Below are 19,531 nucleotides of genomic sequence, written 5' to 3'. Positions count from 1 at the left end.
AACATATTTGAAGTTTTAGATTGTGAAAAATGAGGGAGAAATAGATTTGTTGAAGAGAAACATGTTAAAGAAAAGAAAAATAAAATAAAATGTTAGAAGGAAGTTATGTGAGATTTCGAAAAAAAAAACCCTTGCAATATCAAAACTGATTTTTAAAAATTAAAAACAAAATAAAAGGAAAAAACCCGAAATCGTACCGTAATTTTAAGTTTTATTTTTAAATTTTAAGGACTTATAATTTATTTATTTTGTAGTATTTTTTTATGTTTTAGATTAAAAACCAAATTTATTGTTTTTTTTAAATGCAGTTTTTAAATTTAAAGTATTGGTCAATTAATTTCGTTTTAAAATATTAAAAAAATAAAGTAATTATCAAATGAATGCCTACCAAAAGCATCAACCTGGAAAATTGCGTTTATGTAGATATAAAAAGAAGATAAGATAAAAGAATCAATAAAAGATCTTATATATCATTAGCTAAATTAAAAGCTAAGAAAATACATAAATAGTGTTTTTATTATTTATTTATTTATTTTTAAGATTTGGATGCTGAGAAATATGTATAAAATCCTCCTAATTTAGATATCAGTTCCATTGACTTGGATTTTGTGTCTAATCGGGCTGTTTGATTCAAAGAATTAAAAAAATCCATATTTAATTTTACTCCCTTTGACAATTTGACTCGAAGATATTATATATTAAATATAATTTTGGCCACTTTCACGAACTTGAGGGATTGAATTATTCTTTCAACTTAAAGAAATGTTGGTTATAATAATTTAAGATTTCTTATGAACTGACGCCATCAAAATTATGTTGCATCTAAGTTTCCACTTTTGAAAATATTACATACTCCTCCCAAGAAAGAAAAAAAAAAAGCTCTCAAATATTTAGGAACTTTCCATCCAACAAGCATCATTTGAAAATTTTTCTAAGAATGGTCTTTGATCTTTGAAGTCTTGAGTTCAAGTCGGGACATAAAAGTCAAAAGATCGTTGACTCTGGGATAATTAAAAAAAATGTCAACTATTAAATTTTCTCCCAAGAAAATTTACTATTTCCATGAATCAATGTCCAACATATACCTATGTATGCATAGGTATACACAAAATTCGCTAAGATCGCTTCCAAAATAAAATCCAGATCAATTTTGAATAATGCATCCAATATTAAAAAGTTTTCAGCCTGCCACATTTTAGCAACTACATTTAATAATTTTATTTTTCTATTGATGGGATTCACGCATAGAATGACAAATTTCATAATATATTTTTTTTAAAGTTCACATCAAACTTACTCACCTGACTCATCTTTATTTTTAGGGAAATTCTACGGAGAAGTATACGAGTAGCGTCTCTGATATCACAATTTTAAAATTGTCCATACTTCACCTTAGAGTGTCTCTAAAACTCAAAAGGGCTAAGATTAATTAAGAGAGAATGAGTTCAAACCTCCTACATTAAGAATTAGTAATTTAACATTAGAAACAACTTATCCATCGACCACTTCTTAGAAATGGTTGAGAATCCCCAATCTCAAATACGCGAGAAATGATTTTTATATTCATTACGAATGATTTGAAGTTATATTTTTAGGTATATACTACATATACTTTGTAATGTTAAATAATATTTCTAGTCGGTATATTTTCGATATTTATTATGAATGATACGAAATTACTTATATTGAGTATGTATATGCTACCTAAAGTATATAATATTATATAATATTTTACCTTTGTAAGGTTAAACTTTGAAGTTATTGATATCATAGCATATACTTTGTTTTAATTTACTAAGAACATCAAGAAAACTAATGTTCCTTGTCACCGGTGAAAATGTTGAGATACTAGGTGCCGCTAAAAAATAAACGTTGTTGTATTATTGTTTGAGAAAATTAATCAAATGCAAGAAAGCTAGTAGCAGAAACGATGAACAATTGAAAAAATAACAAATGATATAATGCAAATAAAATACATAATCAGGAGAAAACAATAGTTTGAGAAAGTAAACCACTACATGAATAAAAGCAGAGTCGCCCAAAACTGAAAGAGAATAAAGTGGGAGGATAATTTCACCCATAATTTTGGTATCCCAACACATAAGTATAATTAAATTGAAAACTTTTTTTATTCGTTAAATTCATTAATTAAAATATATGCCTTAATAAACGACCATTACTATATTATAAAAGAATCAATTGGAAAAAGAAAAATGTAACGGAAGAAATTAATTGGGAGTATTTTGAGAACAAAAGAGTATTTTAATGGTGTAAATCATTTCTATTCCAGTGGTGACATGGGCCTTATCTGAATCCCTCTGAGAATGAACCCACAATTCCGACAACGGTCATCGAATTTCTTCATACGAAAAACAATTGGGCGATTGTTAAAGATTTGGGCCATTTCAATTTCCAACCATCCATCCCCTCTTTTTTGAGGATTCCCTTTGGGAGCAGGGTGTAATTGCACCAGCCTGTTATTGCCTTCCTCAAACTTAGTCCTTATTAGAAGACGTCTGCAACCACAACTTTTGTTTACTATAAGCTTGAACACAAGATAAGCTGCATAATTGGTTCTCGGACTTAAATTTCTGCCCTCTATCTTTCCTTTCACTTTAAACCATGGTTCGATGTACAAATCACCCACTTGGAAAAACCTGGAATTAGGGACAGATTCCCATGTCCAACTTGACAATCTACACTCCATAATATGTAGATCTCTTGCTGCTATCATAATATATTGTCTCCCACTCTCTTTCTCCAACGCAATAATCTATTCAATCGCAATAATATCAACAAATTTTCAAATGCTTAAATTTCTAGTTAAGGAAAATATAAAAGTACATAAAGGGTATAGAAATTCATTTGAGGTGTGAATTAGTATTTTTTTTAAAACTATTTCTGTTAAAAAAAAAAAAGACGGTGATATCAAACCTACATATTAAAAAATTATGTCTCATAAAAAACTACATATTATGAATTAGGGGAAAAAAGTAGTATGCCGATGGTCCAGCCATAACATCCTTTAGTATTTTTTTTTTAATATTAACAATCGGACTGAAAATTTCTTGTTACATTTTCTAATTTGTCAAAATATAATTATAAATATTATTCTAGAGTCATGCAATTCCAATTTGTTTCAAAAAAATATATATTATTTATCATTATTGAATTTTGTAGTCCTGCCATTCTATTTTTGAGTTAATATAGAAACGGGTATATTACCAAATGTCAAAGTCTTTAAATCGACGTCAAAAATCAAAATCTAGTTGAAAAAATTACCGAGTTTCCAGAGTGGATGCGAAGAGGATGATCGCAGAGATGGAAGTAGAGAGCCTTCTCAGACAAGGAATTCAGAAGCGAAGAAGATGATGAAGATGGCGCCTGAGCAATAATCTCACGGTAATCCGCCGGCAAAAAAGTCTTCCACAGAGTGTTGGACTCGGCCGCTGATCGGAACGCCGACGAGACCGCCGCCGAACTGCAGATATCCTTCGGCGAAGTGAAGGCCATAATGCGAGAGATGCAGTCCGCCGGTAGTCTGTCCATGTCTGATTTGGTTTGATTTTCCACTATCTTTCGTTGAGAATTAAAAAATGCGTTGAATTCTCTTTTTATCTTACTCGGAATGAAAAGATTTTAAACGAAAGTAATTAAATTTTATAGTTGGGTACTTGGTTAATTTTGGGAGGATACAGAAAAGTGAGAAAATAACTGGTAGTATTTTACTAAATTGTTCGAATTTTGATACCAACTTAATAACTTATTTATAGTATTGTAATCTCTAATCATACTTCAAATAGGAAATCTTAATCCTATTTTAAATAGGAAATTTCATCCAATTAACATAATATACACTGACCAGGAAAAAAATGGATAATCAATTCCTAATTAAATCTCATCAATTCCTAATTAAATCTTAAGAGATGTGAATTATAATTCAAACTAGGTAATCTAAACACTATCTTAATTCAAATAGCATTATCTAATAATAATTCAATAAAATATTTTAAAAATTTAATGAGTTTATAGTTTATTTATTTCACCATTTTCTAAATAAATTAATATTTATGTTCAAAAATGAAAATTAATCCTGAGTTAAAAAATTTCTTGAAATTTTAATAAATTTAAAAACAATATAATTTTGGAAATCTCTTAAATTGACTTTTTGAAATAAATACAAATGTCACGTCATTTAAATAAATAGTTATTCACTTAGTCTCTCGAACTTCTACTATAGCTAATGAGACTAATTGAAGTTTGACTTCAGATAATTTTTAGAAACCTATGTTTAGGAATCAAAAATATATTTTACTCCATATATATAAATTTTTTTAAAAAATTCCATTCTATTTAAATTTTGGTAATTTCTATTTTAACAAATATGAAATGTGATAAGGGCATTTAGACCAATTACCCAATTTTGATGTGAAGGGATTTTGAATAGGCAATTTAGCACAAATACCCTCCAAACGCGAGCAGGGGTGTTTCTTCGAGTTGGCAAAACCCTGAACCCTAACCCTAACGCTCTGTTCCTACTTCCTTCTGTAAACAAGCAATTACCAGCATCGGCTGTCACCATGGCGGAGGTGAAGCTCTCGGAGAGCCGTGATCTAACGCGAATTGAGCGCATTGGGGCGCACTCCCACATCCGTGGCCTCGGTCTCGATTCCTCCCTTGAACCACGAGCCGTCTCCGAGGGGATGGTTGGCCAAACCGCCGCTCGTAAGGCCGCTGGGGTCATTCTTCAGATGATCAAGGAAGGAAAAATTGCCGGTCGGGCTGTTCTCCTCGCTGGTCAGCCAGGTACTGGCAAGACTGCTATTGCAATGGGCATGGCTAAGTCCCTTGGCCTTGAAACTCCTTTTGCAATGATTGCCGGCAGCGAGCTCTTTTCCCTGGAAATGTCCAAAACCGAAGCATTGATGCAGGCATTTCGCAAAGCTATTGGCGTCCGAATTAAGGAAGAAACTGAGATAATTGAAGGGGAGGTCGTTGAGGTTCAAATTGACAGACCAGCGGTTTCCGGGGCAGCGTCGAAGACCGGGAAGCTTACTCTGAAAACGACGGACATGGAGACGGTATATGATTTGGGGGCAAAGATGATTGAAGCATTGGGAAAGGAGAAGGTGCAAAGCGGCGATGTAATTGCCATCGACAAGGCATCGGGGAAAATTACTAAGCTAGGAAGGTCATTCTCTAGGTCCAGGGATTACGACGCAATGGGCCCTCAGACAAAGTTTGTGCAATGCCCCGACGGCGAATTGCAAAAGCGGAAGGAGGTTGTACATTGTGTTACACTCCATGAGATTGATGTTATCAATAGCAGGTTTTTCTACTCTCTTTTAGCTTTTTGAACCCCTTTTATCGAGTCGTGGGTCTTGAAATCGTGTAGCTGGGAGGGAAATTGATACGTCTCTTATAGTAATTGGTGTCTGCAAATGATATGCCCTTATACTGTTAGGATTGGAATATTTTGCAAGGTTTAGTTAGTTTACAGTAAGAAGTAATTGAGAAATGGGATTATAGTATCAAATGCCCTTTCATGCTTCATGGAATTTTTGTTTGTTGATTGTTACTGAGAGCTGTCAATATAACTTCCAATGCAACGGGGCGGCAAATAGCAATGCTTTATTCTTCAACGATAACTTATATATCGCAGCCGGATGGTTTTTCCATTAAGGTTTGACTTTATTTCATTTTATTTTCTTCTCCAAGAGGGGGTTAAGACTAAATTAACAAAACTTTAAACTACAACTCAGGTGCTTCAGCTGCTGCATCTTATACTTTGTATTTGTTGCAGATTTGGTTCTGCTTTTCACTTATCAAATTGACTTAATTCTGTATTTTTTAGAATGTCTGATGTCTTGTCTCTGATTCTTTATAATTTGGCTGTCATGCAATGTGTTGTATACACCAGTTTATGGGGTTTACCCGGTTGTTCTGATTTGTGTTTCCACAAAATCTGCTTCTTGCTCTTCTTGACCAACTTCCCTCAGCACATCCAGCTTGAGCTTAGATAAGATAGACCTATTAATGTTTCCAGTCACTACCACTGATCGTAATGCAGTTTGTTCTGTTATTTTTCCCTTCCTCAATTTGTGCTTTCAAGGAGAGTTGAGGGATTCAATTAATGATCTCTGTTTCATGAGACATAGTGTGGGGCGGTATAACTATATCATTTCATATGCTGTGAACTCTTGCCACGACTATATGCATAATGCATGTCTAGCCTGTTGATCTTTTCCCCTCTTTATTGATTTTCCAAGAATGGGAGGAATTGAATTACTGACCTCTGTTCTGTAAGACCCTTTTTTTCAGTACAATATATGTGGGGTGGAGATTTCAACCTCCAAGGAATGAATAGATACTAGATGCCTCAACCATTAAGTTAAACTCATGTTGGCTTGTAAGACCAATTTGTGTGTGACTGCTTACCTCTACTCAAGCATAATATGTTTTTCGCTACTCGAGGAAAATAATTCAAAACACTATTTTCAATGCAATGAAGAACTAATATGTTTCTTTAGTTCTAAAACTTTATATCTTTTTTTCTTTTTGAATAATACGACTTTATATCATTGGTCGTGACTTTAAGTAGGCTTTCCTGATTATTCTCTCTTGTTAAGTATGCAACTTGGCTCAGCTATAAGTTCATTTTTGCCTTTGGGTTTCCTGAGAGTTATGTTCTCGTGTTATTGGCCTTCTCTCTCCAGAACACAAGGTTTTTTAGCTCTATTCACTGGTGATACTGGAGAAATTCGAGCTGAAGTAAGGGAACAAATTGATACCAAAGTGGCTGAGTGGAGGGAAGAAGGCAAGGCCGAGATAGTTCCAGGTGTCCTCTTTATTGATGAGGTCCATATGCTTGATATAGAGTGCTTCTCTTTCCTTAACCGTGCTTTGGAGAATGAGATGGCTCCAATATTAGTTGTTGCTACAAATAGAGGGATTACTACAATCCGGGGAACAAATTACAAATCCCCACATGGAATTCCTATTGATCTTCTTGATCGCCTACTTATAATTTCTACTCAACCTTATACGGAGGATGAAATACGGAAGATTTTAGATATCAGATGTCAGGAGGAAGATGTGGAAATGTCTGAAGAGGCGAAGAGACTATTGACCACAATTGGTGTAGAAACATCACTAAGATATGCCATCCATTTAATCACAGCTGCTGCATTGGCATGTCAGAAACGAAAGGGGAAGGTTGTGGAGATGGAGGACATAAATCGTGTCTACCATCTCTTCTTAGATGTGAAGAGATCAACTCAGTACTTGATGGAGTATCAGAATCAATACATGTTCAACGAATTGGGAGATGCTGAAGAAGATGATTCTAATGCTATGAACACTTGACTGGCACTGGCAGCTTGATTTTTTTGTAGAAGCATTTTGCAAGGCTAAACTGAGGTGTCCTGTAGTTACTGGGAGTGGTGAAAAACCTGCAGTTTATTACCTAGTTATTATTTATATCTTGCTTCGCCACTAGTGTAAGATGTATATCTAATCTTGTTGCTTGATGATGTTGCTTTCATTCTGTGTATCATGGTTCTGTTAGACTGTTTAGTATGTTATAGATATTTCTTTTTATTTAACCCTTGTTTGATATGATTTCTCAGAAGAAGAGTTCGTGAGTTTATGGATTGGAAAGAAGTGCTCCGATTATTATTGTCGTTACTTCGGCTTGGTTGTCAAAAGTTAAGTAACAAGCTTTCCAGCTTAGTTCTTTTTCTTTTCTTGTGTTGAGTTCAACGCAACAATTGTGGACGGGGCATAGAACATTGACCCTACGAATGGTAATAAAGTCTTTATTCACTTGAGCTATATTTAGATGGGTATTTACGGCTTAATTAGACCAAACCTGAAATACTTGATAAATTTAATATTCAAAATATTTCGGTTTAAGATACTGTCTTACATTTTTCTTCATGCCTATTTCTCGGGAATCCCTCTCCAACTCCTGTTTTCTTCGCTTCTGGACGAGATCAAATTCTGTGTTCAATCTCTCAAAGCCATCATTGTTCAATCTCTTGATCTCCGTCCTCCTTTTTCTTTCCTTTTTTTTTTTGAGTGAAGAATCTGTGGTTTCTGGTTGTACAATATTGGTAGTCCAAATTTAAAAAATATCCCAAAATTTCAATAACAAATGGGAATAAATGTTACTGAATTCTTACATTTATACCAGACTTTATTGGACAGTTGTCTTCAATTAGGAGGGCCAGAGCATTTATGTCCTCCCATACATTTACAATAGTAACCGACTGACCAGACTGAAATCAAGTTATTACATGGCGGTAGGGCATCTCTCTCTCCTTTTTCTTTAAGATAATTTTAGATTTTTTTAAAATTAATTTTATCTCTTTCCAAACATGATCATTCTGGAAGAGTGGTTTTGACAATGGTAAAAAGGACTTTAACCATGTCAAAATTACTCTCAATTATATCATTAAACTCAAATATAATTTGATTAAATTGAAATTCATTATTGATTATAGTACGGGCTCATGACACATAAAGCTAAAATTAAGTTCTTTTCCCTCAGATATCTAATAAAACAACTCAATATTATATCTAATTGACATCATATCAAATCAAATCCTTATAAAATACAAACAGTTTCTCGAGACGATGGAGAATCAGAAAAGTCAACGCACATTCCAAACACTCCCCACAAAGATATGGCGAGGCTCAGGTTTAATACAAAGGTCAATACTACTGGAACTAAAGTTCCTTACTTTTTATTATTTATCTTTACCCTTTTATTTTATTTTTTTGTCTTCTTTGGATGCATGTAACGGGTAATTCCTGTTTCCAAGGTCTAGATACTACATGTTACCGACATGTCGACACTGATCCGAATTAAGGTAATCCAATCGTCTTGTCGTAATTGAAATGCGATAATATAAATTTTTTTTTTTAATGTCTCAAATTCAAGTAAAGAAGAGCCAGTCAAGACAATCTCGCATGCACCACCCGACAACATGATGCTTCCATTATACAAAAGTTGGGTAATGTAAGAAAATATTATCCTTCAATCATTTTTTCTTCAGAAAAAAAAAAAGGAAAGAAAAAGGAGGAAATTATCCTTCAATCATGCCATCAGTTTATTCGGACCTTCAAAATCAAATTCCATTGCGACCGACTTTTCACAAGCATCGGCACAACCGCTGGGGAAGCAAGCTAAAGTTTTCAAAAAGCTTAATTTAGAAAATCGTGTTTTCCCTTTACACTCGGATTGATGACTTTAATTACCAATAACAAATTGCCATACAAGGGTTATTTAATTAATACACGTTACCCTTTTTGTCCCATCCCTCGAACACAACAGGTTTAACGTTTCCAATAATAGTGTCAAATCTCATCTCCATTTTAATTTTCCTTTTCCCTCTTCATATGATTAACGATTCAAATAATTCAAACCATCAATTTATAGTCTGTATGGATTTGCCAAACGGTCAAAAATATATAGTATTTATTTCTTTTGCCATTTCGAAATTGGTTGTGTATTGGGTTTTGAGATTGCTCATAAACCCAAAGGAAAAAAAAAATGCTCAAGTTTCTATAATTCATTTTTCTATACAACCCAAACATAGGGGTTTTTTGAAATTTTGTGGATAAATTTAAAATAAATGAGAAAAAACGGGTGTATACGGAATAATTTGGAGTTTTAGGGTGTTGCGTCTGTTAAAGAGACGCAACTAGATGGATTTTAATGAGCGTCCCTTCAAGAGACGCATCTGTCACAACCAAACGGAAAGTAGAACGTCGTTCAAGATTTTTTTAAAATAATTATTTTATTAATTCACATTAATATACCTACTTTTTTTAGTATTTTAAGTTGAGATTTTATTATTTTATATTAATAAATAGATGAATCAAATACGGTTACTTTTTAAGATTTTTTTTTACAATAGGTTGGTTACTTTTTAAGATTTTTTTTTACAATAAAGATTTTATTATTTTATATTAATATAACTATTTTGTATTTTAATTAGGTTAATAATTAACATCTTTTCTAGTAAAATCTAAATTAAAATTTCAATCACTTATCTAAATTTTTAAATTTTCTTCTAAATATGTTTCATAAACACAAACTTGGAAATTTATAAAAATAAATACATAGATTTAAAATAAGTCATTGTTCTTTGGTCAGGTTTGGTAGTTTTAGTTTTTATAGTTTAATAGTATGAATTTTTTGTTGTACTATTTTTTTTAAAATAAATTTACTCTAGGCATGATTTGGTAGATTTCTTAATATTTAAAATGTTTTTGAGGATGTCTAATGTCATAAATTTATATTTTTTTTTTTCGAAAATAAATCCACACTATTAAAGATAAATATTTTATTATACATATTTCAAATATAATGTTTAAATTTAGAGATTTTAGAAAGTTTTAGAGGATTTTAGAGGACTAGAATTATTGTCTCTTTAAAAGTTTGTGGCCGTTTATGAATTTTGATTAATATAGTTAATGAGTTAAATCAATTAACCTTGGGGTTTTTTATCTGTAGGTCGATTAGGTTCCACGTAAGGGATAAAACAAGGATAAAAAATTTGAAATGTTTCAATTATATACGAGGGAAGGTTTATAATGATATATTATATATAGTTTATTTTAAATAAAGATTAAAAAATTAGACTATATTGTAATGGGAGAATTATTAAAAATAAATCTTAATTTTTGTCTATGAATTTTTAGGTTCGTTTTATTGTGATCAATGAAATTTCAAGATATGTATTTTCATTTTAACTATGTATTTATTTTTGTGAATTTCCAGGTTTATATTTATCAAGTATATTTAATAGAAAATTTAAAAATTTAGTTAAGTTATGAAATTTTAATTTAGATTTTACTAGAAAAAACGTTAATTATTAAAATATTTATTGTAAAAAAAAATGTTAAAAAAGTAACCATATGACCTATTTATTAATATAAATAGTAAAATCTCAACTTAAAATACTAAAAAAGAGTAGGTATATTAATGTAATTTAATAAAAAAATTATTTTTAAAAAAATTGAACCACGTTCTAGGAAAGAAAAACGGATCGTTTTCTTTTCGTTTTGATACGATAGATGTGTCTCTTTGACAAACGCAACACCCTTAAACTCCAAATTTTTTAGTATACACCCGTTTTTTCTCATTTATTTTAAATTTACCCACAAAATTTCAAAAAACCCTAAACATAGCTAAACAAATGCAAGACTCCAGCACAAGTTCATTAAAACTCCTAACCAAACACCACTTGTGGGTTTAACTTTAAACCCAGAAAATGAAGGAAGATACTTTTCAAAAAGCCACTGAAATGGGTACTATTCCAGCAAGATTACCCTTTTCTCTGAATCTGACATAGCTTCAGCTCTAATATTCTTTAATTTCGCAGATAAAGATGACTCCAAATTTGACTCGATCCCACTTGCCATCTAAAAAAACCCCACCTTCCCAATGTTACTAGATCAAGACAACGCAATTATATTAAAAACTGTGTAGTCCAAATCAGAGCCAATATCCTAACCTTTTTTTTCTTTTGTTTGTAATCTAGGCCGGGTAATCATAAGGAATTTCAGAGACGGAGGAATCCACTGCATCCGGGTGCACGAAACCAAACTTCCGAAGCACCTGATTATCAGCAAAATTCAAAGCCTCACGCATCCCATCCCAGCAGGATCCACCGGAATACATCTGATTGTGATCCCCACTGCAGGGCTGGCAGCCTGTGAAGTGGGTGATAAAAGGTCTCCTCCAACTCCCTTTTCCATTTCCTGCACCTCTCAAATACTCCTCTCTAAACGCACCGTATTGCTCGCTCACCTTCTCCGCGTGCCGCCGCCGCAGCTCCCTCGCCCCTCTCTCCATCTCCGCGTACCGCCGGGTGATGTTATCAAAAGTTGGGACGATCTCCTGCCAATACCCTTCGAAATAGTACTCCCCCTCCAAGTAAATCTTGTCCGCCCATTTGTCCTTCTCCTTGTAGAGGAGATAAATCAGGCCCGTCTGATCGTCAGAGTCCGGGTACAGCTTGTCCGGGATCGTTGATTTGAGGACCTGGCCCCACTTCTGGTAGTCCGGGGACTGTGGGCCCATGCTGGCCCACACGTTCATGAAGTCCATGGACCACTGGCAGTTTCTGATGAGAAACACGCCGGCGTTGAGTCCCGTCCAGCTTCTCTGATCGTAAATCAGGTGGGCCCACCCGTGGACGATAAGGTTGTGGTTTTTGTACCGCTCGAGTGGGAGCTTGAATTCCATGTCGGTGAACAACGCGTCCGAGTCGACCCACCAGATCCACTCGGCCTCCGGGTGGGCTACCATCGCGGCTCGAACCACCGGAAGCTTCGCCCAGAAGGAGAACATTTTGGGCTGGAGCAGCGCGTTATTGTAGAAGATGTCGTAGCCGTGGATTCGGCAGTAGTCGACCTTGTTCTTGAAGAATCTTAGAAGCAGGTGGTCGCCGATCGGGTTCCGGCAGGGCGCGGGCTGAGACGCCGTCAAAAGAAGCACCCGCTCCCCGGCGAAGGACGGATGCCGCTTCAGCCACTCGCGCCGCTTCTCGTCCCAGTTCTTCATCGGCTTCTCTATGGAGTAGCTGAGCTTGGGGTCGTCGTAGAAGGTGATATCGGGTGGGTCGTAGGCCAGAGAATCGCCATCGTGGCAATTTCGTGAAGCGGCGGCATCTGGGGGAGAGTCAATGGCGTTGAATCGGGTATTTAAGGAGTCAAAACTAGTGGCGGAAGGGGCAGCAAAGGACCAAACGGTCCAGACGAGGAGGAGAGCGAGCAAGGCGCCGCCGAGGAAGAGGAAGCCGTCGGCGAGACAGGCGGATGCCTTGTGGCGTAAGGTGGGTTTGGCCATGGGAGTGGAAGAGGTCTGAAAGTGTGAGAAGTCGGGAGAAACCATCCCCGTTTATAAAATTAAAGGGGAGTGGTGATGTGAGTGATCAGTGTTAGAGTGAGAGAGTGTCTGAGCTCACACTTGAGGAGGGAGAAGAAGGAGAGGTTAATGGCTGGCGTTAAAAACTGTGAGATTAAGTTTAGAGAGAGAGAGAGAGTGTGAAGAAGAGAAAATTGTTGGTTGTGGAAGAGGAAAGAAAGCGTGGGTTTAGGAATTAGGAGGGAGCGGTGGAAAATAGGAAGAGTTTGATTGATGAAAAGAAGGGCGTGAAAAGCGTCACAAGTGGCCGCCCCGCTGGGCCTCTCCTGTTTAAAGCCTAACCTTAACTAACGGGGTCTTCCTCCGTCCCTCTCACTTTGACTCACCCAAAACTTCCTTTTTATTCCAAGCTTTTTTTTTCGGATGCCAAAAGAAATATATATAGAGAGAGAGAGAGCGCTAATGGCAAACATACCAATCTTTTTTTAATTTATAAGTATAGCAAAATAATAATAATCATCATCATCGTAAGGTTCAATCTAAATTAAAAAAATACAAAAATTGGTAACCGCTCAAATTAGCAGTTTTTTTTAAAGAATTCTTACATTTGTATATGTGATATCTGTTTTAAAAAGAAATAAGATCATTATGGTTTACATCTGGATAGAGGTGATCACATATCACCATCACAATCCATATGGAAAAATAATTGTTTCAAAAGACATATAAATAATAAAAAATCTAATATCTAATATCATGCATAATAGTTATATCAATGATATTATAATATACTTGATATTTTGTATATAATTTATAATTTGATATATCAATTATAAACTTGTAATGTTGTTTAAGTCAAAATCTTCCATCCGAAAAAAATTTATCAGCGACATACTTAATAGAAAATATATAATTCATATATTTAATATACTTATATATTTCATAGTATGTATTTTAACTTTCGAAAATAACAGGGATGAATTTGGAATATTTGTAAAATTGAAAAGTTATTGCTATATTTGTAAACATAGCAATGACATATGTTAAAAATATCTTTTTTCTTTTGTCTAGAAAGATTAGGATAAAGTGAGAGGGAATAGATTCAATGGTCATCTACTTATAAATTAATTCATATATGTTTCGAGACATCAAATTTTGTAGGGTCCAGGAGTTTCGTGAGATTAGTTCAAGTGTGCATAAATTGAGTTGATTACGTACTTACCGATATCAATAAATTAAAAGAAAAAAAAAACCCCTTTTTTCTTGCTGTTTAAAAATTACCGACACGTTTAAATCATTTGGAATTTTCTTAAACTATACTCTATATTTTTACTGTATTTTTCTTTCTTAAATATTAAAATATTTCAATTATATTCTAATGAATTTTTAGTCCCTATTATTAACGTTAATGGAATTAGAATACTGACAAAGTGGTACTTTCCTTTTTTGTTTATCAAACAAAATGGTACAATATGAATGATGTAGTATAATATAATAGCCAACAAATTGAAAATTTTGAAAAATAATTCATAAGTTTTTCTAGCCTTGTGCAACACATCAAATTACTTTCTTGACAACATTTTGAAATCTCGCTCTTGCTTTTCTACTTTTCTCTCGCTCGTCACGCTCTTCTCTTTCACTCTTGCTCTCGCTCATTTTAGTTCGTTCTCTCCTTCATTCACATCCTGTATAATTGATTCATTCATTCTCTTCTTTGTTTATACTTTATAATGAGGAATTTCAAGCTCCAACCACCTTCTGATGCTAATTTTGGTAGACATCTTCCATAATCGATTCATTCATTCCCCCCTTTATTTATGCTATATAATGAGGAATCTCAAGCTCCAGTCACCTTCTGGTGCTAATTTTGGTATAACATCGTATAAAATTTTGGAGATTTCACAAGTTCTAAATTTGGATCTAATTCATTAATAAGTCGAGTTAAAAAACATAGAGTATCTGCAAGCAAGCTATTCAAAATTTTCAACTTCATGAAAATAAATTTGACTAACTAAAAAAATCTTTTGATTCTCTTTCAAACGAAGTTTGGCAATGATTCTCCAACATTTTCTTCCATGGTAAAAATGTAATATCTCGTAGTTGCTGATGTTAGTAAAGGTTATATAGAAGTTTTATTCATATTTTGAATAAAACAGTTCGTCTTAAAATTTTAGGTCCGCCCATTTAAAAAAAGGTTATATTTTAGCCCTAATTTCAACCCATAACTCTTCATCAATCTTAAATTTATTTAGGCTTTCATGAAAAATAATCAGTTATTGAATAAGTTAAAATTATTTAGTAAAGGTAGCATGCAGAAATAACATCTAAAATTGAAAAACAAAAATTTCAATACAAACTGCCAGAAAAGAATGTCCAAAAACTAAATAAAGCCAATAAATTTCAACCAAAAATTAAATGATAGTTGCTGACGATGTCTAGGAAAAACGATAAATAAATCCAATAATGATTTTTGCTGAAAAATGAATAAACAATAATAAATTTTGCTGAGATAATTCAGGAAACGTGAAAAGTAAAAATTCGCAACAAATTGGGAAAAATTAGGAATTCTTTTTTTTTCTCCAAACGGAAAAATAAGGAATTACTAGAATTGAATAGAAAAATAGGGTATATAGATGGACCACGGATAATTGATTGAAAACTTTCTTTATTTGTTTAATTGAATAGAAAAATATAAATATTTATCTTAAATGACTACTGATTTACTGGGAGAGAATAAATTAATAAAAAAATTCAATAAATGTAATAGGAGAGTATTTTTTTAGTCAAAGACTCAACCTTTAAGGTTGGAAAGACAAGAGTATAAATAATTAGATATTTGAATATACGTGAAATATGGATTCTAAAATAGTCCTCTAGAGAGAATTTTCCTATTTTATTATTTATTTGTAATTTATCCATTTGACTGTCGCCCCTTGATATTTTATCAACCAATTTTTGTTTATCTAAGGTTGGACGGATGTTAATGATAGAAATTAAAGATAAAAGTTTGATTCAAATTTAACAATGTCTGTAACTAATATCCAACCACCAAAACCAAATATATAAGGTGTGTGTGTGTTTTTTTTTTTTTTTGAAAGAGATATACAAAGTACCTTCGAATCTTTTATTAAACTATAATTGAGTTTCGCTGAATTTGAAAATGTGGATTAAAAAGTTATTGCAATATAAAATTTTTAACAATAAAAAGTTGTTTCCTATAAAAAAAAAAAAAAAAAAAAGTTGTAAGACAATTTTAATTATGAAAATCCTAAAATTAAAATAGACTATTTCCATCGATGAAGAGATACAGAAATAAATTAATATAAAAATCTTGAATGATACAAGTATGATTATTAATATTAACTTCTATTTTTAACTGTGTGATTTTATCTATTCTGAAATGACCAACCATTAAAATATCATGACAAAAAGTTATACTGATGCAGTTGGGAAGGATCATGGAAAATGGAAAAATCTGTGACAAAGTCCGTTAAAAAACTTATTAAGGAAAAAAAAACCATTCTATTCTTTTAGCCAATTTTAGTTCTTGTATATTTTTTTAACACTCGTCTTGTTATCCAGTTAATTCTCCTACTCTCAAAACTTTGTTCTGGTCTACACTATTAAAGATTTCTTTTAAAGTAAACCTTTGTTCTCGTCCGTATATTTAAAAAAATAAAAATAAAGAGTGACTAGTTTATCATGGTTTACGAAGTTCTTCTGATACAATTTCTATATATAATTAAAATTCTTTTAATATAAAATTAATAAACTATTTTAAAAAATATATATGTGTAGTATTATGTTAAATTTGTGATAAAATAAATGAGATAACAAATGAAAATAAATGTATCAAAATTATCACATTTCAAAAAGTAGAAAAAAAAATGTTTCGAAGCCCGAAAACTAAAATTTTAGAAGTTAAAATACCACAACCATAATAGATATTTGAAAGCATAAGAAAGAAAATGGATAAAAGTTAAAAATATAGGGATTAAAACGGTTGACAAAATAGTTGTAATTTGAGGGAAGAATTGAGATTTGAATTTAAATGACATTAAAATGATGATAATGCTATCTCAACTCATTGTCTAAATTTATTCTCCAACAAATATAATTAAATAGAGTGAGATTCATTTTTCAGAAAATATAGATAACACTAAATGCTAATAGTTATTAAATAATTATTAGATCTTTATAATTAGTTGGACTGTCTTCCTAAAATAATTATTAAACAATTAAACAGAAGTTAATAGATATGTGATTTCAAGAGAGTAACTAGTGAATAGTACCTCCTTTCTAAAATTAAGAAAAGAAAGAAAAAAAGTAGTCTCAACCTTGGAAGGAAGCTCATAAATAGAGGGACATATTTCTATTAACGGGCCAAACATTAGACCTTCTGAAAGCGATTCAAAACTTCACCTAACAATATTTTATTGACGAGAAAAGCTTTTGCCTATTTTCATGCCAACAAAATTTGAACTCGGGACTACAAAGTCAAAAGAAGTATGTCAATTTATTATAAATTCAAAATATACTCGTTAAAAGTAGTTAATTTTCAACATACTGAAAAATCTGTAATAATATAAAGCAGTGAAACGGAAATCCCTCGATTCAGGGGTATCGTGTTTTAAGGGGAAAATTACATACAATACATGTAATGTCTGTCTCAAAAAAGCAGCAGACCATCCTTGCGCCGACACTTTTTTTTTTTTTTTTTTTTAATTTTTGAAGTAAAAGCAAAAGCAAAAATAATAATCAAAATAAAGCAAAAGTAGATATTTTAGTGCACAACAATAAAATCTGTTTAACTTATCTACTAACTGATTAATACTTAAATATTATAATTTGTTTTAGATTGATCATTGAGTGTGAGGATAATCAAACGGTACAGGAAAAACCTCGGAAGAAGTGAGATCAGGGTGCATGAAACCATAGGTGCGAAGCACCTGCCCTTCCAATCTCTTTCCAACACGTGTCACCATCATACTTGACATTGTGATCTCCGCTACAGGGCTGACACCCTGTGAAGTGCGTGACGAAGGGCCTCCGACGGGGCCCGCCCACTTCCGATCTTCGGTTCTCTCAATCTCCCATAGAACTCGCTCACCCTCTCCGCGTGTCTCCTCCTCAGCCCCACCTCTCGCTTCTCCGTCACCGTGTAGCCCCCGGTGATGTTATTTCATACCACCCCACCACCCCAATCCAGTACGACTCCAAATAGTACTCCCCTTCCAGGTACACCTTCTCCGCCCACTTCTCTCTCTCCGACGACATCGAGATCAAGTAAATCAGAGCCGACTGATCGTCCGGGAGTGGAAATGGCTTGTCCTTGAACGTCGACCTCAGTATTGGGCCCCACTTTTTGTACTCTCCCGATTGGGGGCCCATTTTGACCCATGAGTCCATTAACTCCATCGACCATTGACAGTTTCTTATCAGCAATACTCCCGCATTCAGGCCCGTCCAGCTTTTATTATCTCTGTCCTCGTAAACCATGTTGGGCCAACCGTGGGCCACCAGGTTGTGGTTCTTGTATCGTTCCACTGGGATCTTGAATTCCATGTCTGTGAACACTGCGTCCGAGTCCATCCACCAGATCCATTCCGCTTCTGGATGGGCATCATTGCGGCCCGGATGACTGGGAGTTTGGCCCAATACGAGCCCATTTTAGGCTGTAAGTAAGCGTTTTTGTAGAAAATGCCGTGCCAGTGGATTCGGCAGTAGTCGACTTTGTTCTTGAAGAGTCTCAGAAGAAGGTGATCGCCGATTCGGTTCTTGCACGGCGACGGCTGTGATCCGGTGACCAGTAATACACGCTCGCCTGATCGGACGGAGAGATGTCGGTGGTGGTCCTGCCAAGTTTTCCGCTTCTGGTCCCAATTTTCTATTCGTCTCTCGATGGAGTAACTGAGTTTCGGGTCGTCGTAGAAGGTTTGATCCGGCGGGTCTATTTCGCCGGAGAATCCATCTCCGGCCACAGATGCACCCCTCCGGAGCTCAAATATGGAAGCAGAGTAGAGGCTAGGATAGAAGAGTAAAACCAGAAATATTCCTCCGAGCAAGAGAAAAAGATTACTCAAAAACCAGCAGGTTCTGCTTTGTTTAGCCATGGAGAAATTTGACAATTGCGAAGCGTGAGAGAAGGCAATTCCATTTTCAAGGGCTCCGCGTTGGAGTTTGTTGCCTAATATTTTTGTTATTACTTTACATAGTGATTTGGAAGGTAGAGCTTTGCAGATTCGTTGGCAAATAAAGTATTGAGGGAAATGAATAGCATTCCTGAAAAGCTTTTGGCTGTACTTGGTTATGGTGGACTGACTGTTAACTGACAGAGAGGATGCTTACCGTTTAAATATATAATATAGATGAAAGGAAACAAATCATGGATTCGACACAGCCGTAAATGGTAACAGAATCACTCATCAAAATCCCCTGCTGCTGTGACATGCCTTGCACAGCATGATTAATTAAATATATACGACTGATCTCATCAACAATTACAAAAGAATACGATTTCAAAAATTATTATGAATCCTAATGACTCATTTTAAGGTAATTACTTCTGAAATACTGATTGTTAATGTAGTTCACATCACACGAGATATTTTCATCTGAAATGAATAGAAAGAAGTTAACATGCAACCAAAT

The 19,531-nt window shown here is 33.9% G+C and overlaps 4 protein-coding genes across 4 annotated transcripts; 1 reads left to right on the top strand and 3 right to left on the bottom strand.

Moving 5' to 3' along the window:
• Positions 1-2,281: 2,281 nt before the first annotated feature.
• Positions 2,282-3,549, bottom strand: LOC111005495 (putative F-box protein PP2-B12). Its single transcript, XM_022277004.1, has 2 exons — positions 3,283-3,549; positions 2,282-2,773 (listed from the first exon to the last, which is right to left on the bottom strand). The coding sequence occupies exons 1-2, from the start codon at positions 3,547-3,549 to the stop codon at positions 2,282-2,284; spliced, it is 759 nt and encodes a 252-aa protein (XP_022132696.1).
• An 888-nt stretch (positions 3,550-4,437) lies between these two features.
• Positions 4,438-7,604, top strand: LOC111005652 (P-loop containing nucleoside triphosphate hydrolases superfamily protein). The gene is made up of 2 exons (XM_022277238.2): positions 4,438-5,329; positions 6,717-7,604. Exons 1-2 carry the CDS (start codon positions 4,581-4,583, stop codon positions 7,363-7,365), a joined length of 1,398 nt encoding a protein of 465 aa, XP_022132930.1. The 5' UTR covers positions 4,438-4,580; the 3' UTR covers positions 7,366-7,604.
• Positions 7,605-11,113: 3,509 nt separating this feature from the next.
• On the bottom strand, positions 11,114-13,278 carry LOC148213386 (putative glycosyltransferase 7). The gene is made up of 2 exons (XM_088126505.1): positions 11,526-13,278; positions 11,114-11,433 (listed from the first exon to the last, which is right to left on the bottom strand). Exon 1 carries the CDS (start codon positions 12,905-12,907, stop codon positions 11,549-11,551), a length of 1,359 nt encoding a protein of 452 aa, XP_087982631.1. The 5' UTR covers positions 12,908-13,278; the 3' UTR covers positions 11,114-11,433; positions 11,526-11,548.
• A 4,370-nt stretch (positions 13,279-17,648) lies between these two features.
• Positions 17,649-19,444, bottom strand: LOC111005891 (glycosyltransferase 6). The gene is given in 5 exon segments (XM_022277558.2): positions 17,649-17,839; positions 17,841-17,933; positions 17,935-18,059; positions 18,062-18,504; positions 18,507-19,444. Coding segments are annotated over 5 exon segments (1,245 nt in total). The 5' UTR covers positions 18,994-19,444; the 3' UTR covers positions 17,649-17,742.
• Between the last annotated feature and the right edge of the window lie 87 nt (positions 19,445-19,531).

Source organism: Momordica charantia (genome assembly GCF_013281855.1).
Source record: "Momordica charantia cultivar OHB3-1 chromosome 1 unlocalized genomic scaffold, Mcharantia_2.0 BLBB01000001.1, whole genome shotgun sequence".
Classification (NCBI taxonomy): domain Eukaryota; kingdom Viridiplantae; phylum Streptophyta; class Magnoliopsida; order Cucurbitales; family Cucurbitaceae; genus Momordica; species Momordica charantia.
Note: the sequence above shows the minus strand (reverse complement) of the source record. Positions and strands in the feature narration are given on the sequence as shown.